Genomic DNA, 23,350 nt, shown 5'->3' with positions numbered 1-23,350 from the left:
TATGGTGAAGCAGTACACAGAATTCTTTCAACATTGTCTTTGTGTGTGTTCGGGGGTTTGTTTGTTTGTTTGTTTGTTTGTGTGCGTGCGTGCGTGCGTGCGTGTGCGTGTGTGTGTGTATGTGTGTGTGTGTGTGTGTGTGTGTGTGGTTAATGTTAGTGTTGAGTGTAGTTTATTAGGGCTTGTGTCTATGCATAATTCTCTCTCTCTCCCTCTCTCTCTCTTTCTCTTGCTATCTCTCGTCCCCCTCTTCTTTTCTCTCCACCGGAAGCTAATTATTGTCCTGCTTAATTACCAGCAACACAGCACCTGCTTATAGCTTTAAAAATAAAACAAGAAAAAAATTAACGACACGGCCCTCTATTCCCATACCTGATTGAACTCTACCTAATGGAAAACCTGTGCTGGAGAAAACCGCTTTAGTCACACAACACTTTGTTTCATTCCCTTTCCTAATATCTCTCTCGCTGTCTGGTTCCTTTAAGATAACAGATATTTGAATTTGTTTTGGGGGGCAAAACAAAATAACAGGTTTGGAAATGGATAGAGGCTGCAAACAATCAGAAACGTACAGTGCATACATTCACCAGCACCACTCCTTTGGATCCATAAGGGTAATAAACCAATGGCAGTGTACATCTCCTGACCTTCAGTTCCAATTAGGGCCTGAGGAGAGATGGGGTGAACTTTTCAACCTTACGCCTTGTCTATTGATGCACCAATAGAAGAGCAAGGAGATGGGCAGGTCAATAGACAAGTTCACTGTTGTGGTGAGGCATGCCAAGTTTGATTTTGCTGCTAAACTTTAAAAGTTTACACCTAGGAGAAGAGGTTGGACTATCAACTACCTGGGATAGCATTTTTTTTCCCCCTTGTGTCCGTCCTCATTCCTGAGAATGAAACCTTATCGGGCAATCGGGCATCACAATAGTGCAGCCAGGCACGGCAGTTAGGCGGTTCTCCACGCTCAGCTCACTCAATCTCCCTTCATTCTCTTTCGCTAACAAGCTAACACGTACGGTATACGCAATCGTAATGGTTCATTTTATGCAGTCTTTTTAAGCAGAACAATGTTAACTCTTCATACTTTATCCTCAGCATTGGTCACAGCACCCTTCTTGCAGCTAACTCCCTCCACCTCCCCAGCCTTCTCCTTGTGCTTTCTAGGTCTTCTCTAAATTAAATGCATGATTCTGTGACCATAATCTGATTGGGACTGGGGTGGTGAGTGTCCTTGATGATCCGCTGAGCCATGACTACACACCGCCTCTCATACATTTCCTGGCGGTTGGGAAGCTCACCTCTGACGATGTGCTGGGCGGTGAAATCTCTCTATTTCTACGTGTCATTACTTCCACTACGGGAGGGTCACCAGCGTCGGCAGGTTAGCTACTCACCAGCGTCTGGGTTAGGTTTTGGCATAGAGGTTAACATTCACCAGCGTCGGCAGGTTAGCTACTCACCAGCGTCTGGGTTAGGTTTAGGCATAGAGGTTAACATTCACCAGCGTCGGCAGGTTAGCTACTCACCAGCGTCTGGGTTATATTACTGAGGTTAGGGTTTGGGGTTTGGGTTAGGTCTAGGCATAGAGGTTAACATTCGCCAGCGTCGGCAGGTTAGCTACTGAGGTCCTTATGCAGCGATGCTTATGCAGAAGATTTTGAAATCACTGACCCTCTCCACTGCAACGCCGTCGATGGAGATAGGGCGTGATCTCTCCTCTGCCTCCTGTAGTCCACGATCAACTCCTTGGTCTTTTTAAAATTGAGATAAGGTTGTTCTCCTGACAACACTGTGTCAGTGATCTGATCTTGGCCCTGTAGGCAGACTCATGACCTGCTTACAGCCGACGGAGTGCGTGTTAAGGATCAGAGGGACTGATGTAATGTTGCCCATTCTCACCACCTGGCGGAGGCTCGTCACAAAGTCCTGTTTCCAGTAGCGTATGGTCGGGTCGCAAAAGCCTAGATTGCCAGGAGGAACTACAGCATTGAGTAGAGTGCCAAACTGTAGTCCACAAACATCATTCTTATGCATCCGTTCCCCACATCCAGGTGAGAAAGGGCGGGGTGAAGTGCCATGGCAATTGCATCGTCGGTGGATCTGTTTTGACAATATGCAAATTGCCATGGGTCCAGCGAGGCAGGCAGCACGGAACAAATGTAGTCCCCTCACCAACCTCTCAAAGCATTTACTGACAATTGAGGTGAGGTGGACAGGTCTCCAGTCATTCAGACATGATACATTGGAGTGCTTGGGGACCGGCACAGTTGTGGTTTGCTCATCTGCTGCAGACAGAGTTCTACTGCTTATTTGTAAATTCACTTTGGTACTCTGTGTGTGTGTGTGTGTGTGTGTGTGTGTGTGTGTGTGTGCGTGCGTGCGTGCGTGCGTGCGTGCGTATGTGGTACGTGTCAACGTGTGTGTGTGTGTGTGTGTGCGTGCGTGCGTGCGTGCGTATGTGGTGCGTGCGTGTGTGTGTGTGCGTGCTATGCATGACCTCAGGGTTAAACTTTCAAAAGATGAGACCAGAATGAAAAGAAGAAAAAAAAAAACTCCCCAAAGGGTACACGCATGTACGCGCAAGGTAACATATCTACTGTGTTGCTACTGTAGCATAAAATAACCTGGAAACGTCTGCTGGGATTATTGCAAATCATTTCGTCAACACAATTTCACCACATGTCTGAGGTTGAGTTTAATCCCTGTGCAACATGTGCAGTTTAGCAGTGTGATGGTGAGTTGTGATTGGCATAACAGCTTAACTGCACAGTGTGTGTTTACAAAACCTAATATATTATTGCATACATTAAGTCCAGGCTAAAAAAAATAATAATAATTGGAAGTGCTTTTAAAAGATGGATAGATCTTTAGGCTGTGAAGGGGACAAAGTTGGACGCTGACTTGCAAGGTAAACAAGAGTGAGGAGGTCCATGGAATACATTTTTCAATGCAGTCTGCCTCAGGCATCATGGTGCACTTGCAGCAAGGATATTATTTCAAACATAGATTTTCAACATATCCTGATGATATTTCCAGGCTGTTTATGCTTGTAACACAATGTTATATATGCAAGTCTTTTAGGTGGGAGAAAACATCTGATGAGCTGCTGGCAGTGGGAAAAAAAGTGGGAACCTCAAACTCTATAGCCTCGTAAACCAGTCTCGATTCGAACTGAAGATGGGAGGAGTCAGTTTACTAGGCTACAAACTCTACAGCAGTGGTTCTCAACCTGTGCGTCGGGACCCCTGGGGGTCCCCAGATGATGAACTTAATGTGCAACATTGTTTTCTCTCTCAACAGTAAACAAACCAATATAAAGTTTAAGTGTATAGAGGGTATCTGCACATTTCTAAAGTGACAATTTAAGGACTTTTTATTACCCCTAAAATTACAAATTAGACATTGGCCAAATTGTAAGATATTAGAGGCAGAAATTGCGAGGCGTTGTGAGCATGTAGATCTGATATTTTCACAATAGAACCGTGTTATAGAAAATGTAATGCCTCAACTCTGTGCTCGTCAGGGTGGGGGGGTCCCCACAGTTAAAATATGATATATAGGAGCGGCATAGCTCAGGGGTACAGAAACCGTTATTAGAGCACGAAAGGTTCCCGAAGGGTGCCCAGTTCGAATCCGGGCTCCCCCTGAGTTAATGTCGAAGGGTCCTTGAGCAAGACTCTGAACCCCTAATTGTTCCCTCCTGGTGAGTAGGTTGGTGCCTTGCATGGTTTCCTCTGCCACCGGTGTATGAATGTGTGTGTGAATGGGTGAATGTAATGCACAATCTATGTAAAGCGCCTTGGATAAAAGCGCTACAGTTCGCGTCCTGAAAAGTTTGAGAACCACTGCTCTACAGTAGCTCTGGATGCAAGTGAACTTTTATTTTATTATTATTATCTGACCAACATTTCAGCTGTAGCCTTCTTCTGGGTCAGAAGAAGCTAGACTAGAGTTTGTGATTTCAGTTTATTTTATTACGTATTCTTTCTTTAACTGTTGGTAGTTGCTTTACACTAGACTAGACAAGACATTTGAAACACGTGATGATGCATCATAAATTAAATACTAAAGGCATTGTACATTCCCATTTCTTTTATTGAACAGAACTAATTTGACTGCAGGACCTCATCCAAGCTGAGTAGACAGTGCAGCGCGTTGTCCTGACTGTACAGTATGTCTGTCTGACATGGGTCATTGATCCAGTCTTCTCTGGTAAATACCAGGTCACTACATCTGCACTCCATCAGCCCAGGGTCATTCACATCCCAGGGGGAAAATGAGGAGGGTTTGTGTGTGTGTGTGTGTGTGTGTGTGTGTGTGTGTGTGTGTGTGTGTGTGTGTGTGTGTGTGTGCGTGCGCGTGCGCGTGCGTGTGTGTGTGTGTGGATATCAGGTATGGTATACTATCAGTATCCACAGGTCATGGATTGGTCCCCTGTGTCAAGGCGTTGTCATTGATTCTCCGCCAGGTCACAGGGGAAGCTCATGGACAGGCTCAGCAAGGGGTCTGAGGTTACATGCTTTCGTGTACGCATAGTCTCTGTCTCTCACGCGTACGCACGCACACACGCGCACGCACACACACACACACACACACACACACACACACACACACACACACACACACACACACACACACACACACACACACACACACACACACACACACACACACACACACACACACACACACACACACACACACACACACACACACACACTCCAACATCTGCTCCTGCCCTCTGCAATGCCTCAGAGAGATTATACTGACTTATTAGGTCTTCCGTGGCAATCATGTTAAAGGTACTGCACAGTAGCATTTTGTTGGTGTGCGACAGGCATATAACCAAGTACAAATCGGGCATAATGCATTAGAGTTCTCAAATTCTGCCCGAACCCGACCATAACCGAACCCGACCCGACATTTAGGGTAGGGTAGGGCCTAAAATGTATGCTAACTAGTCGGGCCGGGTAGGGCCTCGGGCTCAATGAAAAAAGAAAATATATGTTTTTATTATTTTATTACTATTACTCTGTGATAGAGTAATGAGAACCCAACCATTCCCGAAACCGACCCGACATTTAGGATAGGGTAGGGCCTAAAATGTATGCTAACTAGTCGGGGCCTCGGGCTGGCCCAGTTAGGGCCCAGTTAGGACCGGGCCTTAATTTTCAGGCCCGTTGAGAACTCTATACTGCATGCAATCCTTATCCTATATCATCCTAATTATTAATACAGTAGCTCTATATATAGCAATCATTGCCATAGAGTGTTTGTTCAGTAACAGGTCTCCCTGTCTCTCCAGTTCTTTAGTAAAAAAAAAAGGGGGGGGGGGCATTTTCAGGGCAGGATGCCAATTTTATCCAATCAGGAGAGAGTAGTCATACAGGATACAGGATAAACAAGTGAAATTGGAAGTGATGACACAAAGAAATGAGCAGATAAAATTGGAACTGGAAGCTGATAAATGGGTGCTCTCTCCTGTTTGGCTGAAATTGGCAACACACCTGAAAATGTATTTTCCGTTTATTAAAGACGGGGAGTCAACTGTTACTGAACAAACACTCTATAGTAGCAATGAGTACTATCTCATAGAACTTTAATCTTTTCACAAAACAAAAGAAAACGTTTATTTTAGACAAAGAATATCATTAATGTCAGCTGATTATCCTACTATAAATGCACCGAATCTCTCTCTGTCTATCTGTATGTCTGTAGTTTGATCTCAGTGAGTGTCACTGACGGGTCATCACTGACGACCCCATGTACTCCCATATACTGTATAGGCAAATGTGGAGATCCGGTTGTCCAGAACCACCCATCTGACTGCAATGCACATACTTTATATGGGTATGCCCTTATAAGAAACCGACCGACTTGCGTATCGGCGAGGACCTGAGGGTGTGATGCGCCAACTTAACTGGAAAGCTGGTCGGATCAGCGAATCTCCAGAAATATTGATAGAATCGATATACAGTATATTGAGTGCGCTGATGGCCTAGACTCCGTATTTTGGCATGCCTGACACAGAACTCTATATATGGGCATAAAAGGGGCACAGTCAGACATATACAGATATCTTAATATGGGCACAGACAGACAGACTGTATGGACATAAAAGGGACACAGATGGGTGCAACGGGTATTGAATAACCGGTTGGGGACGCTTTTCCAACTTCTCGACCTCAACGTTCCCGAGTAGGCCTGTGCCCTAGTTGCTGTAACTGAATAATGTGAATCTCAGAGTAGACACATTGCACTCGTTACTCAAACAAACTCTGTGGCTGGCTGTGGATAGCTGAACACAAACTATTCCTTTACATATTGTAGTACTACTAGAGGGTCGCGGCCCTTCGGGCCGCTCACATCTAGTTAAAAAAAAAAATAAAAAAAATAAAAAAAAAAAGTTAAAAAAAATAAAAAATAAAAAGGAAAAAAAAAAGGAAAAAAAAAAAAAAAAAAAAGGAAAAAAAAATTGGGGGGGGGGACTATTGTGGCGGAACTATTGTGCCGCAGCGCACGTTTCCGGTCGGACATATTTGACCGGCGGACTATTTTATACAGAGGCAAAATATGAGGGTAATAACGAATACAACTGTATACAGAGGTTTGGAAACGACATCTTGCAAAGGTGACATGGGTGTTTGAATTTTTAAGCTATATTTAGTACATATGTAGTACATCTTGGCCAAGTGGTTTGGTATTTAAGTTAGCGATACATGACCCGGAAGTAGATCACTTACTCTTTTGTAATATAAAGATTATGTGTTGAGCAGGCTTTCTGAAGTCTGGTGGAGGCATACGGTTATAATGGCACTATGAATGGACCTGCTTGACTGCTCGCTTCAGGCTCTACTTTTCTCCCTCACCCTCAAAAAGTGATGTATTCAATTATCCCAGTGAGGCGCACTTGGTTTTTCTATATCACAAACCAATTCAGCCTACCTCCAGAGGTAAATCAAACGCTGCCCTGGCCACTGCACCTCTTCCTGGATCTGCCACAGGAAAAGCTGAAGTTAACTGGGTCTTTTGGTATTCATATCGCCTCAACGCGGGAAGCCTTTGTACCTGGGAGTGGATCACAGTCCACAGTCCCTCAGTCTACTCTAGACTAAATAAATGTGCTGCATGAAAATAACACAGCATAAGCATTTGGTACCCCCTCCCTTCTCTCCATGTTCCCCTGGTGTCCTCTATAGAACACAAAGGTAGCATTTCTGGACGTGTCTCGGCTGCTTTGTGTCGGTGCAGGTGTGGAAGCTTGCACATGGACGTTCCTTTCAGACACTGGGATACAGCTGTATGGAAAGCCAGGGTCAAGTGCCGCGGACCCTCGGGGCGCTCGTTCACAAAGCGAGCCGTTTCACAGACAGCCTGTGACAGAATGATGGAGGGAAGGGTCCTCGCTGCCAGCTTAGCTGCCCTTCTAATTGGCCTCCATGAATATTTAATGAAATCAAGATGAAATTCAATCATGGCTTTTAACTGCTCAATGGGAGAAAGGGGTATGCGAAAGGAGAGTGAATCGTTACGTGTGTGTGTGTGTGTGTGTGTGTGTGTGTGTGTGTGTGTGTGTGTGTGTGTGTGTGTGTGTGTGTGTGTGTGTGTGTGTGTGTGTGTGTGTGTACAATAAGTGTGACTACATCACTTGATGTGTGCGCACAGCTGCATAATATGTGCAATTGTGCAAACCTGTTCTTGTATGTGTTATCTGTTTCCTACAGTCCAGTTTTCAGAAGACTGCAGAAACAACAGCCGCAGCAGATTATCGTTGCAGTCCTAGTATGTCCAAAACTGTAACTTTTCAGGAAATAGAACTAAAATGTTCAGAGATTGTGAAAATAGCCAAGCATTGTGAGCTTGTACATTTTTGTTCCATGAATTACGTAGAAATGTGCCGATTGATCGGTGAGCGATCGCGATCGGCCGATAATGCCACTATCTGCTTTGATTGGTATCGGCTTTGCCGATCTACAAGCTAGATCAGCTATTTTCACAATATTTATCTGTGGGACTGAATGTAACCTCAGCATCAACTCCTACAAGTTGAATTGGACCTCAGCCCGCAATCTCCTAATGTTTATACTTAATATACAATGTCAATGTTTTGTAAGAAGAATCATTAAATATATAAATGCTGCTACAGTAACACAATAAATAGAAGAATGTATGGATTTGACGCTGTGATCGGGAATATCTGTATGGGCAGATGATCGGTGATCGGTAACGGCCCCAAAAATCACAATCGGAGCATCTATAGGGCTATAAGTGACCAAAAGACGTTAGAGAGACATTCTGCCCAACAGCAGCGTTATGTGCTCTGTGCTGGTGGCACCCTCTCTCTCTCTTTCTCTTTCTCTCTCTCTCTCTCTCTCTCTCTCTCTCTCTCTCTATTTCTCTCTCCTGCTCAGGAGGGAGCTGCTCTTCTCTCTCAGAAGGAATGAATCTTTTATTTGTTTTGTTGTATTTTTAACCAAGGACGCCTGGTCACGCAACAAAGCCCTGCTCTGCTCTGCTCTGCTCTGCTCTGCTCTGCTCTCCTCTCCTCTCCTCTGCACTTCTCTCCCCAGCGTACCACTGCTCACTTGACCTGACATTGTCATGCGAGCACAGACACGTGTACATTTAAGCTGGCATGTACCCATTTTACTATGGAAACGGGTGACCTCGGTGACCTCTTCTACTAGCTTCAACAATGGTTGTTCATTCTATGACAGCTATAGTTACTTTTCCTGGCTTAAAAACTAGGAAAATTAGGGTTGTATGATATAATAGTTATACTTGTAATATCAGCATCGGCCGATAATATTAACTTAAAAATGACTTATCAGTGTCAGTCAGATATCAAAAGTATTCTTGATATGTCACATCGATATGATGACTTCAATTATGTTCCAACCTTGTTGATGCACTGGTGGATAAACAACTCATATATTGGCCAATGTAGGCCTTATCGGTTTTAGCGGATATTTTATTTTATAATATTATAAAATAAAATATCCGCTAAAACCGATAAGGCCTACATTGCCTACATATTATGTTTGAATATGAAGCTGAAAAAGCCTTCTGTGAGGACGAAGGCTGTAGATTCAATCAGTGTTTTCTGGGGAAGCTTTCAAAAGGGTCAACAAGTTGGAACGTTTTTAAATAAAAAATACCACATTCTGCACGATTATACCAAACAAAACACATTTTAAACTAGGGGAATGTTTTAGGTGCACGGAACCTGTCATCTGATTGGGCCACAGCTTTCTGTCAATCAACCTAATATAATTAAATGGTTGGATGAGCTTGTGCGCGTGCGTGCGTGTGGATGAGATGGTTGTGGTGCTTTCGTCAGATGAGGCAGACAGTAGAGCTCTTTTGGCCTGGTATATACTTAGTTGTGCATCGTGTAAAGTAGCAAATGTACAAGTTCACTTTGCATCTTAGCACCGCTATTGAACTGGGACGTCTGGTATTTTTGGTGTGCTACACCGGCACACAACTTTATAGTATAAATCAGGCTTAACAGCGACAGAGATGAGGTGACAGAAAGACCAGCAGTGATGATGAGGTGACAGAGAGACCAGTATAGAGGAGGTGACAGAGAGACCAGCAAAGATGAGGTGACAGAGAGACCAGCAAAGATGAGGTGACAGAGAGACCAGCAAAGATGAGGTGACAGAGAGACCAGCAGTGATGATGAGGTGACAGAGAGACCAGCAAAGATGAGGTGACAGAGAGACCAGCAGTGATGATGAGGTGACAGAGACCAGTAAAGATGACGTGACAGAGAGACCAGCATTGATGATGAGGTGACAGAGAGACCAGCAGTGATGATGAGGTGACAGAGAGACCAGTATAGAGGTTGTGACAGAGAGACCAGCAAAGATGAGGTGACAGAGAGACCAGCAAAGATGAGGTGACAGAGAGACCAGCAGTGATGATGAGGTGACAGAGAGACCAGCAAAGATGAGGTGACAGAGAGACCAGCAGTGATGATGAGGTGACAGAGACCAGTAAAGATGACGTGACAGAGAGACCAGCATTGATGATGAGGTGACAGAGAGACCAGCAGTGATGATGAGGTGACAGAGAGACCAAAGATGAGGTGACAGAGAGAGCAGCATTGATGATGAGGTGACAGAGAGACCAGCAGTGATGATGAGGTGACAGAGATACCAGCAAAGATGAGGTGACAGAGAGAGCAGCAGAGATGGGTTGGTCTCCTGCTCGCCACCCTGTTACTATGTGTCCTCTGCACCAACCCTGTATGACCTGTATGAGAGAGGTGGCCAGATGGTAGGATTTGTGATGTGATGAAAGAGGGAGTAAGAGTGTGCTCGTGTGTGCGTGCGTGCATTCATATACAGCATGTATGTGTGTACAGTAGGTGTACATCCAGGGGGACAGCAGATGCTTGTCTCCAGCCTCTGACCTCATCAGGCAAGGGGGTCAGCACAGGATCACCGCACACAGCCGTCAATGAGCCCCCCGCCGTCGTTAATGCACAACCTGTGTTCCATGATGCCTGCATTACACACCATGCACATTAAAATAACAGCCTAATAATGTCATGAACGTCCTATCAACGTGATTACAACAACTCATCATGTGTTGTGTGTAACTACTAAATTAGGCGTATTTGCAAGCTATTTCTGTACCGTGCTGTACAGGGGATCATATTTCACAGCAGGCACGTGCACACGTACAGTAGACATCAAAGGGGGTTTGAGCCCCTGCCCTTTTATCAGTCTGTAAAAAGTGCCCTCTCCAGACCATTAATGCAGTTTTTACTGTGGTGAAAGAAATGCAAATGCCCTCTTTCCATGCCATACCTGAAGGCAGCATTCAAGAGAAATGCCTTGTCCAAACTCTCCTGAACTTGACTGCAGCATCTTATGTTGAAAGAATTGCCCTCTCTGTGTAGAAATCCATGCCGTTACGCCACATTGTATTGATTTGATTATGCTTAGTTCAGTGTGGTATCAAGCACCGAAAATAGCCGACCTCCAAGCTCACAACGTGTCGCGCTGCGACGCGTTGTGAGCTTGGAGGTCTGCTATTTTCGATATTTTCACCAAAAGTCCCTTTTAGAAATTTCAGCCCCTGCCTCTCTAACATTCTCTGCACGTCCCGGTTTCACAGTACAGTCATGCATGCATTTTCTGTAATGTAAACTTTATCTAAAGAAAGGCCCCATGCATTCCCAAATCATATTGTTGTAGAAATTAGATTTGATGTATATTATGATATTTCCATGATATTATGCGGCATCATTTTAGCAGTATCAGTGTTTTTGAGTTGTCACCCCCGATATCAAATCTCAATTTTTAAAATTGAAAACTGTGGAAGGAGTCGGCTGGTCTCTGCGGCAGTGTAATTTTGTCATATTGACTTTAAATGAATTTGAAATGAGCTACAAAATGATGGTGGTTTTCAGTAACCGCCTCCCTCCCAACACACGCATACACGCGTGCACACACACACACACGCACGCACACACGCACGCACGCACGCACGCACGCACGCACGCACGCACACACACACACACACACACACACACACACACACACACACACACACACACACACACACACACACAGAGCGCTTCCAATTTCCATCCCTCCCTTCCCTCACTCGCTCACTTTCACACTGATAACGATCAGCAAATATGAAAAGTAAATTCTGATGGAAATGTTGGCAAATGGGTTTTGGGTAGATCGTGCATGAATATTTAATTTAGTCATAAAGTGGGGTTTAGTACATTAATACATTCTTTTTCCTCTGCCGTCGTTCCCTCCACCCCTCATCCGTCCTCTCCCTCCAGATAAGGTTGATTCATTCTTAGTTGCGTGTCTGTGTTGCACGCCGAAAACTGCAGATCTACAGTACCCGCACAGAACGTGACACAGCACGTGTTCTGAGCTTGTAGATCGGCTGTTGTCGGCGCGTGACACAGACGTATAACTGAGGCTTTCAGATGGCGGCGTGATCCGTTCTCTGCTGCTTGGCCCTGTTAACATCTGTCCTGCTTGTGTTATTTACTAATGGTTCTCAACCTGTGGGTCGGGATCCCCAGTGGGGTCCCTAAATTATTTTGGGGGGTCCCCAGATGATGTACAACAATGTTTTCTCACTCAACCGTAAACAAACCAACATAAAGTGTAAGTGTATAGATGGTATCTGCACATTTCTAAAGTGACAATTTAAGGACTTTTTAATACCTCTAAAATGACAAATGAAACATTGGTAAAGTTGTCAAATATTAGAGGCAGAAATTGTGAAAATAGCAGATCTACATGCTCTGAGCATGTAGATCTGTTATTTTCACAATAGAACCGTGTTCTTCAACTCTTAGTGCTCATCAGGGTGGGGGGTCCCCAGTTAAAATATGATTATTTTGGGGGTTGCGGCCTGAAAAGGTTGAGAACCACTGTTATATACAAATGGATACGGCGGCCGTGATGAACAGATATTAGGCAAATGAAGACTTTATTTCAAAAAAGAAAGTGAAAGAATAGTAGGGAAAAGAGTTGTAGGCTATGTTTATGTGAAGATATTCAACAGACACTAATTGAGACTCTAATAGACAGTGGACCTGGTAGACAGATTAATAAATGCTCTATATGAGCAACGTGTGTTTTAGCCTGAATATTGATTTCACATTAGATAGAGCTGTTGCTGCTAACAGAGGTGAATAATAATAGGAATGGAAGAGCAACCTTTCTATTATAGCACTGATTTACATCTCAAGTCTGCATATATTTCCATGCAATCTCACTCGATACTTGCATTTAACCACTCAATTACATTATATACTGTATTTATACTTTGGGTGCTGTAGTAGGCCCCCCTACAAGCTCCCTATGTGCGATCAGATCTTCAAGCGTTTGCATCTGCTCACCAAATGAATAGGGATGCTAGGGATCATGTGGTTATGTTAATTCCAGACCCAATTGGCATTTTGCTTTATCCTCTTAAAACCTAGTCTTAGTTAATGGACTTGAGTTACAACTGTACTCGAAAAAAAACAAAAAATCTGTCTATACTCCAAATCTCTTCACCAAAAATAGCCGATCTGGAAGCTCGAAACGCGCCGTCTTGCGCTTGTATATCTACTATTTTTGCCGAATGTTCCCCTCAGAATAGGCGTGCTGGGGTTCAAAAGGTTACAATCTGGGGTAGGAAAACCCGCCCGATGGGTGCCACCATGTGAATATATGGTCCATGCTCTGGCTTATCCCAGTGTTATTGTTATTGTGCTGCTACAGGTGCCTGGCCCCCAGGGCCTGGCTGGCTTTGACTGTGACAACTGGTGTGCCAGTGACCTCTGGTTCCCTGCCGCTTCATCTCTCTCTAACCTAATAACCCTTTCACAAACCCATTCTAGGCTCATTACGGCATGGCTACTTCATATCTGGGCCAAACCCAGTTTGCAAATATCGTTTTGTAGTGGGTCCAAGAGACAGGAATAATACTGCCACACTTACTTTTTAAAGCTAAACCCTGGAACTTATTTGAATGTTAACAACATCATTTTAACCTATCTATTTTTATTAATACAATATAACTAGCACATCTGCAGTGGTAGGAAGTTGTCTCCCTACTCTTCCGTTGAAAGATTTTGACCCTGGTGTCGGTTAGGACATACTATTGAGTCACGAGAAGTGCCAGAAGCTCATAAAATATCTCTCCTGGATGAATGGTTATTGTTTTTGGGATGAGCAGTAGAAATGTTGTCTCTCGTGAGGGAGATCTGGTTTGAATACCAGGAAGGACTTGGACGTTATGCAGTGGTGGAAAAAGTACACCTACATTTCTCACTTAAGAAAAAGTATCAATACTGCAATTTAGAAATACTCTATTACAAATAGAATTCAAAATGTATTTGAGTAAAAATACAAAAGTATTTCATCAAAATGTACTTAAAGTACCAAAAGTAGAAAGTACTCATTGTGCAGAGTGTCTCATTTCAAGTTTTCAATTGTATACAAATCTTTTTGAAAATAGCCGATCTACAAGCTCACAATGTGTCGCATCGCGACGCAAGTGTTTTGTAATAATAATCAAAATCTACAACGTAACTAGTAAGTACAGTACTTAAGTAAATGTACTTTTTTTTACACCACTGACGTTATGGCATTTTGCAGCTCTACGGTGTGTGTTTACTGTACTGTATGTGATCCTGGCTGCACCAGCCAGTTGCTGTGCTGTGTTGCTAACCCGCGGCAGTGTGCTGCTAACCTTCACGAATGGAGTGGCTACCGAGGGTCTCTTGAGGAAGGAGAATGTTGTACCTCTGTGTTCTGTTCCCACAAACACTGCAGTTTGGTGTTTGTTTTAGTCTGCTTGGAGGTTGCTTACAAGATGGATTGGGGTTTACTTCGTCAGCACAATTCAGACCTTCGAACATTTCACTGGAATTATCAAATCAATTCAGCATTCGTTGTGCTGTCCAAAGTGGTGCACACAGCCTGACAATGCATCCCTCATGAAGGCTAAACCAGTCATACTGTAATATACAGTAAACAGTGTTCATTTATCCATTTGTAACTCTGAGAGTGTACAGATGTATTGTACACCAATGTATTGTACACCAATCAACAATACAATCTGTATTGTAGATTGCAACTGCGGTGGTTGGAGATGTGGCCAGGTAGGACCACTACTGGCTGACAAGAGGTTTTGCATGAAGCTCAAAGCATAATATATCTCCTGCCCAAACATGCTTTCCATCTTAGTTCAGGGGTAGAAACTGTTGGCGCTCGCACAAGAGACCCGGCTGTGAATTATTGGTAGGACAGTATGCAGCTTTAACAGCGAGGATTTGACTGTGCAGTAACCTCGTTCCCAGTCTTTTCTCGTCTCCTGTGGAGAAAATGCTGGTACAGAACTACGGCAGAAAGGGGCTAGCGTTGTATGTACTTTCCCTGGAAGATTGCCAACTACCTGAAATACCTCAAAAAGGGACACCCTGACGGGAGTCCCTTATCCTTATGTCTAAGAAAAATAAGGGGCGCCCCGGGAAAAAAAAAGATACAATCTCACATAATATATGTGCAGTTTCTGTATTATTATATTAACTGTATTACAGTATATATATGTATATGTATATGAGCTGTTTGAACTTGTAAGATGTGTGTCATTGATTGATTCTCAAAAATAAGGAACAAAGTAGTAGTTTTCAAATAAGGGACAATCACAAGGCCTGGGAATGTAAACCAATAAGCATCAACATACAGTACCTTCGTTCTGCAGGACTTCCTGTACTGCTGTTGACACTTCCAGTAGCCAATCTTGCCTATCGTATGGTATACACCAGGGTTCCCCAATTAGTTTTCCCCAAGGGCTGAATTATGTCTAGGGTACCAAGCCGAAGCGACAGTTCAGATATCGTCGTTGTCGGATGAAAATCTTGTATGTCCAAAACCGTTCGTTTTGCATTTAACATTTTAAAAATTATTTAAACAAGTGAAAACAGACGATCTACAAGCACACAACGCCTCGCACCGCGAGGCGTTGTGTGCTTGTAGATCTGCTGTTTTCACTACTTTTGTGCGACGGCCTTGTATGATGAAGCAGGGCTTTACTTTGCGAAAGAACATACAAATTTGGAGATACGAGGTTTCCACCCGACAGCGACGATATACTAGTGTTGTTGCTGCTCTTATACCACCATTATTACTGGGTTTGGTGGGGACCAGACAGTAGCCCCCCGCGGGCCGCAAATGGCCCTGCGGGCCGCCTATTGGGGAGCCCTGGCATACACTATACACAGTTAGTAACTACTGTACTTTACTTTACCCAGAACTCTGTCCAGTCCATCCCAGTGTGTGTGAGGTACTGCAGCAGAGAGGGGGCAGTGAGCAGCTACTTTTAGTACGGAGGCGGACCTCGACAAGGAAGTTGATCCCCCAGCTCTTGGCTGCATTTGATAAAGATTTATACAATCCTATTTTCTGCCTTGGATTGCCTCTGCTAATGTGATTCTCTCTTTCTCTCTCCCCCTCTTTCTTCCTTTCTCTCTCTCTGAACACTAAGCATCTTATCCATGTAACGAAGTGACAAAGGCAGAGAGACGAGAGAGCAGTGGTAGTGTGTTGTAATTCTCTAATTCATCCCTGATTCATTATCTCTGGATAACGGTTGATTTATACTTGGTTGTGCACAGTGTCGCACACCAAAAATAGCCCATTTACAAGCTCACAGTGCGTTGCAGCGAGACATGTTGTGAGCTAGTAGATCTGCTATTTTTGGCAAGTGACACCGGCGCCCCAACAAAGTATAAATCACCCTTAAGCAGTGGCAGGCTGCAATGCTCACAGACACTTTGCGTGTGTGTGTGTGTGTGTGTGTGTGTGTGTGTGTGTGTGTGTGTGTGTGTGTGTGTGTGTGTGTGTGTGTGTGCGTGCGTGCGTGCGTGCGTGCGTGCGTGCGTGCGTGCGTGCGTGCGTGCGTGCGTGCGTGCGTGCGTGCGTGCGTGCGTGCGTGCGTGCGTGCGTGCGTGCGTGCGTGCGTGCGTGCGTGCGTGCGTGCGTGCGTGCGTGCGTGCGTGCACGGGAAAACAACATTGTTGGCAGTTTTCATGAGGAGCTAGTTTGTGGAATCAGTGGTCAGTGGAGCATGCCTACATGCCTCTCTGGGTTTGTCCATATATGATAAATATAAATGTCATGGATTACCATCTTTTATTCATATTTTTCTAACTTCAGTGTATTGTTTTTTCTGAAGCAAGGTCTCTCTCTCTCTTTCTCTCTGTCTCATGCAGTCACTTGCAGTCACTTGCAAAGAATAACCAGTAGAGGGTGCTGCAAATGCAAATGTGTTTTTAAACTGTCCCCATTCCTCACTCAACTCTACAACTCAGGAGAGATGTGGGTGTGGTTCATTTATTTGTTGTTTCAAACGCATTTTAGCATCACACTGTGATATCCTCAGTGTGAACTGAACAATTACTAACTGAGAGTGCACAAATGTAACCAAATAGATCTGTGTAGGCCTACTCCCTGGGGGTTAAACACACAGATTTAACAGTGTGGTCCCTGGGGGGTGTACAGTACAGTACAGTACAGTACAGTACACTGGGCTGTGCCCCCTGTACCACAGCAGTGACAAGAGGATGTGTATCTGACTGTGGCAAGTCAACAGTCTGCACATGTGGAGGTGCTCGCAGTCGCAGTGGTGTAAAGTATCCAAGTACATAACATTTTGCGGTATTTTTAGTTTACTGGAGTATTTCCAATTTTCAGCACTTTTGCTTCTACTCCACTACATCTCAGAGGCAAATATTGTGCTTTTACTCAATTACACAATTATTTGAACTTCACAATTTGTATACATTTTATACATTTGAAAACATGAAATGGGACCTTCTGCATAATGAGTACTTACTACTTTTGTTACTTTAAGTACATTTTGATGCCAATACTTGTGTACTTATTTTGAATTCCCAACTTTTACTTGTAACAGAGTATTTCTACATTGCCGTATTGATACTTTTACTTGAGTAAGTGTGTGTGCATGTTTGCAGTGAAATCCTCAGCTCTACTTTAATGCTGAACGTGTACAAAGGGAACCACATTTGGTTGGTTCCATTTGTACACTCAGAGACACACAGTTGACTGTGTGTGGAGCACAGATATTACGCTCCCTCTTCTCTCAGCTTGTTGCTCTCAGTCTCACGTTGTGACAGTGACCTCTGCTGCCTGCGTTGTCCCCTCACTGCAATGCCTTTTCCTCTCCCAGCATGGGTTTGTAGATCGTCTAGTTGCTTCCGGATAAGCACGTCGGCCAAACATCTCAAATGCAATATGGAGATGAAGAACACATGTTTAGTACCCATCAGAGAGCCCGACTTCAGCCTTCACAGGACTCTGAGAGCCATGCTGTGCTCAACTGGTCTAAATGGTGTTTGAATTGTTAATGAAGTCGGCTCCTAAAAGCTGTCGTTGACCGTGACCTTACATGCTGTGACAGCCTTGATCATACTTAGATGCACACACGCACACACGCGCGCTCGCTCGCAGGCACACGCGCAAACGTACATGTGCGCATAATGCGCGTGCACACACTCATCTCGGATGAGAAGATGTTCATTCCTGTGGGACTGGTATTTAAGAAGGGGTGAGGTGTTGATTACTGCAGTGCTCTGTGTGTGTGTGTGTGTGTGTGTGCGTGCGTGCGTGCGTGCGTGCGTGCGTGCGTGCGTGCGTGCACAATCTGCTGGGAGGTTAAAGAGATGGGTGAGCCAGCAAGCATCTCCTCTAGACTCCTCAGCTGCTGGAGAGTGAAGTGTAAAATTGGCCACTCTTTCAAATGCGCTCCATCAGATCAGAGTCAGACACACACACACACACACACACACACACACACACACACACACACACACACACACACACACACACACACACACACACACACACACACACACACACACTCTCTCTCTCAGACACACTCATCAAGAGGGGGAATACATGTACTGTAAAGATAGAAAAGTTTTGTTAAATCAATCAAACTATGACTTAGTATGTCGCCACTGTCGGGTGGAAACCTTCTATGTCAAAAAACTTTACTTTTCAGGAAATGAAAAAAAAAGGGAAATAAATAATGTTTGTTCCAATGGATAACGTTTAGTTATCATTTAGTCAGTTTAAATATTGATATAACTGATAACTGACAGACTTTCAGAATGTTTGAAAAATAGCAAAAATATCACAAGATCACAGCGTGATGCGGCGTGTTATGAGCTTACAGATGTCTGCTACTTTTGTGTGACACAAAAGGTTGATGTGCTGTATGGAGATACAAGGTTTCTGTCTGACAGCAACGATATACTGCAGCAGCAACTCCTGCTCATCACATTGATGCATAGACTGTCTCTCTGCAGGACTGATGAATATCATGCTGAATTGTCTGCATTTAACGTGACAGTTTTCTCTTCCTTGTGTCTTTCAGCAACAAAGGCAACTTGACCTGTTAACTATCACCAACCCAGGTAAGATGCCTGAATTTTCTAATCCCACCTTATTGTTTATAATCTCCAAAAAATAAACAAAACTACCTCTCTGGTCTGCCTCTGCCAGGAGGCATGTCCTACCCCTGTACATCTTTCTGTCTACCATGGGGGTGTGACGACAATATCTGTGTGCAAGTATGCAGTGTGGAATGAGTCATGATTACGGTGCAACCAGAGTATTATTGGACAGAGAACACATTGAAATGTAGTGTCTAGTGTGGCATGTTGTCATAACTAGGACAATAGTGTTTGTTTCACCAGTCAAACAGTGTCAACTGGTTTGGCAGATGCCACATCATGGCTTTCTAGTCAATATTCAAATGAGTTAGGTATTAGCCCTACTGTGTCTCTAACGTGTGTTTTTATCAAGTGAAATGCAAGGCTCATTCAGCTTTGCTTTGTCTCTGCTGCACTGCTTGTGCTTGTACATGAGTAGAGCACTGATTGTAGAGGAGTGATCCAGACATTTTGATTGTTCTTCTTCCTATTTCATGGGAAGGCCCAGTGCCAAACAGCCAAAGTTTAAAATGAGGACACAAGCAAGATGTCAGCTTTCACCAAAATGTAACACATTTTTGTGGCATTCTCAGAGGTAATATAAAATATTTTCAGATGATGTTCAAAGTTATCTGAGGACCACCATGAGTGATGATAGAATAACTAATCTTGTGCTAATTAATTTGTCAATTTTGTCAACTCCTTGCTGAGTTGATTGCCTGTGGTTTGGTATTAAAATGCATTCAAGTTCATCTTACTGTATTGTACTTTTTGGAATCATTTTGCTTAAATGCTCTGTCATTCAGTATGTGACATAAAATGCAGTAGCTTATGCTCACTTTTACACCGGTGCCACCGGGGGTTAGTGCTTCCAGACAGGTGTGTTGTGGTTTTAAAGGCATTAGTAGGCTCTGTTATGGCGATGTTATTACTGCAGTCTGGCTTTGCTCAGCATTTGTTCCATTTGGACTTGGGGATGTTGTCTGTGAAATAGGCAACACAACTGAATTGAAAAAGAACACCCGTGTGAACTGAGCGGTGGTTCCCCCCCCCCCCCCCCCCCCCCCTTCCCCCCTGTGTGTGTGTGTGTGTGTGCGCGTGTGTGTGTGTGTGTGTGTGTGTGTGTGTGTGTGTGTGTGTGTGTGTGTGTCTGGTCTGGCCTGAACAACAGCGCCCCTCCCTTAACATGTGTGGTCAAAAAAGGTACTGACAGGCTACAGACAGACAGACAGACACGGAGACATACCCACACACACGGCCACGTATAGGAGCGTTGTGACCACCGCTCAAAAAGAAAAATGTGTTCAATCCCCACACTGCTCATTTCAGCACCATGGACTCTTGCACTGTCCATGGTGCTGAAATGAGCATACTAGAGAGAATATCAATCAATGATTTACACATTGTGCAGCCTACAGAACTAAAGGTTGAAACTGCATTTGAAAGGCTTAGCTTAAGTTCTCTATGTACAATAGCACCCCTACAGTACTGTTTTAAAAGTTAAAGATCTATAACTGACATAAAATTAGCAATTTCAGTTCCATGCCATTGTTCTTATTTCTATAGCCTATTCTTACCTGCAATAGGGTTCATCCAACTCTGAATGTTTTGTATACATGTTTTGGAGAATTCTAGTTGAAAGTTCAATAATGATGACGTTTCTCATGTGACAGTGTTATACCCTTTCTATCAGTAATGGAACGAGTGTTTCCTGGCTAGGTAACCTTGCCAAGACCTTCCATTTTGCTGAATTGACGCCACTGTCAGTCAATCAAAAGTTGTGCTGTGATAGTTGTTCGCTGCCCCACAGTCACTTTGTGAGTAATTTGTGAGGGGACGTAACCTCTGTAAGGTCATGCATGACATTATAGCTACACATGTTGACAGCCAATTGTGCATACAAGATGAGATGGTGGCATCTCATCATGAAAGGTGGCAGACCATGCCAGCATAGATTCAAAGAAACATCAGATCGGCATGTGCTTGTGTGACACTCCACAGATGCAGGAAGAGAGATAAGAGACAGATTGGTCTCTCGGCTCCATGCACAAGCATGCATATGACATTATTTCAAAATTCTGACATTATTTCATCAAATTCTGTGGGAATGCAGTGAAAAACATGTTACTTTCAAATCCAGCATGCATATGCTCATTCAGCAACTACATCTCTGCTATTTCAAGACGGCCCTGTATTAGGCTATATTAGTTTTGTAGCATGCTGTGAGCATGCACACGAAACATGATGCTGATAGAAAGTAGCTGCACACAGACATGCAGACATACAGACACACACACACACACACACACACACACACACACACACACACACACACGCGCGCGCACGCACGCGCGCACACGCACACACACACACACAGAGAGAGAGAGGGTTGAAAACCTGATCTCCTGGTAGACTAGGAGAGTGCTGTTGGACAGAGTGCTCAGGGGATTTGAACCACTTAAAACCTACAGTATACTTCATTGAATATAGAACCTCCAGGATCTATAGGGATGCTGGGGTTTATGTGGTTATGTAGCGTCAGAAATGTGAGGCTTTTCCTCGCTGGGATAATATGTTACACCATATACTTCTTTATAAAAGAGGCAGATAAAACAGGTACTCTGAATACATGGGAATGTGAAAAAAATACAGACTAGGCCTACCTTATTTCACCCTTTCTTTCCGTTGCCTCTCATTGTCACCTTCAAAGGTGTCACTTACAGATTTTCTTTTTACTAACTCACATCAGCCACTTTGATGGAGACATCAAGCCCAGCTAATGTGCTTATTTTCTGAATTTCATTAAGAGTAACGTCTGTCTGTTAAGTTTCACATTATAACCTATTACGAGCCAGTCTGTTTGTGACGCTTGATGGCACTGTGGTGTGTGTGTGTGTGTGTGTGTGTGTGTGTGTGTGTGTGTGTGTGTGTGTGTGTGTGTGTGTGTGTGTGTGTGTGTGTGTGTGTGTGTGTGTGTGTGTGTGTGTGTGTGTGTGTGTGTGTGTGTGTGTGTGGGTGTGTTTGGGTGTGTGTGCGTGCGCGCACACGGCCCGTCTGCCTGCAAAGCAGTCCAAGCATGTTAATGTTTGTGTCTATATGTCGGTCTGTGCGTGTGTGCTTAATGGCTTAATGGCGTGTAGACCTACTTATGGCTCTCCCCGTGTGACTGGTTCAGGAAAAGTGTTCGTAAGGTACTCGCACACTGTGAGAAATCTGTGCGGGCGTCTCGGATAGGCAACTGTGTAATAAAGTGAGCTTCCGAGATGTATAGACGGGGAGAGGAGAGGAGAGGAGAGGAGAGGAGAGGAGAGGAGAGGAGAGGAGAGGAGAGGAGAGGAGAGACAGATGGGGACGACGGGGAGGATGCAGAGGCCCATATGTCTAAAGTATCTGGATGCTCTAATATGCTTTGATTAGAATAATGTTTATGTGTGGCACGTGGAGCCCGGGATAATTTAGCAGGTTTACGTGGCATCTGTTCCCCCAGCGCCCTGAGCTCAGGCAAGACTGGTCCTGACCTTCACAACTTGACAGAGGGCATCTGCATGGGGGCACGGGAGTTCAGATGGGGAGGGGGAGTGGCAGACAGAGAGAAGAGAGAGAGAGAGAGAAAGACTGAAGTGGTATCTATCCACCTCTCCATGCAACAAGAGTGCAAAACAAAGAGGAGAGGAAAGGGTGTAACAGGGAGGGGCCAACATGTTGTTACATTATGTTGTGTGTTGGATAACTGTACTACGTGACCTCAGGAAGAGCCTCTGTCCTGTTCACTGGGCCTGTCCCTCTGCTGGTGAGCTGTGATGTCACAGGGCCTGTCTCTGTGTGTTGAGCTGTGATGTCACAGGGCCTGTCTCTGTGGCGTGATTACAGGTCCAACTGGGAAAGATGGATAACCACGCCCCGGACCCATTTTTGAAGCTTGTGATTGGCTGGACCGGACGTAGGGAGCGCTCCGTTGTAGTCACTTGGACCGCGCGAGGTGCACCAAAACCCAATTATCATGGCGTTTATCGTGCGCTTGCCCAGGCCTTACGGCCTGGGCATAAATATAACGATTGCATTCACCACGGCTTCGTAACTCGCGCGGCACTCCGCCGGCCGCGCGGCCCTGGCCCACTCTTCGCGGCCACTCGCGCCTGCGGCGCTCGGGGGCGAAGAGCAGGACCAAGGTCCGCTGGCCTTCGCGCCGCTTGCAATGTCGTGGACAATAACTGTGAAAACGAGCGCTCTATGCCGTTTCCATCCATCTTTCCCAGTTGGATCCGTAATCACGCGTCTCTGTGTGTTGAGCTGTGATGTCACAGGGTCTGTCTCTGTGTGTTGAGCTGTGATGTCACAGGGTCTGTCTCT

At 44.6% G+C, this 23,350-nt stretch overlaps 1 protein-coding gene across 1 annotated transcript in view; it reads left to right on the top strand.

Annotated features, from left to right (window-relative positions):
• The window catches only part of agbl4 (AGBL carboxypeptidase 4), a gene marked incomplete at its 5' end in the record, with an annotated part of 446,034 nt that overhangs the window by 298,377 nt on the left and 124,307 nt on the right, over positions 1–23,350 (top strand). Inside the window, one exon of the mRNA XM_080727779.1 lies at positions 18,943–18,982. Within this exon, the coding sequence (XP_080583905.1) occupies positions 18,943–18,982 (40 nt within the window). The remainder of the gene's footprint in view (positions 1–18,942; positions 18,983–23,350) is intronic.

Source organism: Nannobrachium achirus (assembly GCF_963921795.1).
Source record: "Nannobrachium achirus genome assembly, chromosome: 1".
Lineage (NCBI taxonomy): Eukaryota > Metazoa > Chordata > Actinopteri > Myctophiformes > Myctophidae > Nannobrachium > Nannobrachium achirus.
The sequence above is the reverse complement of the archived record's forward strand: the minus strand, read 5'-3'. Positions and strand labels throughout refer to the sequence as shown.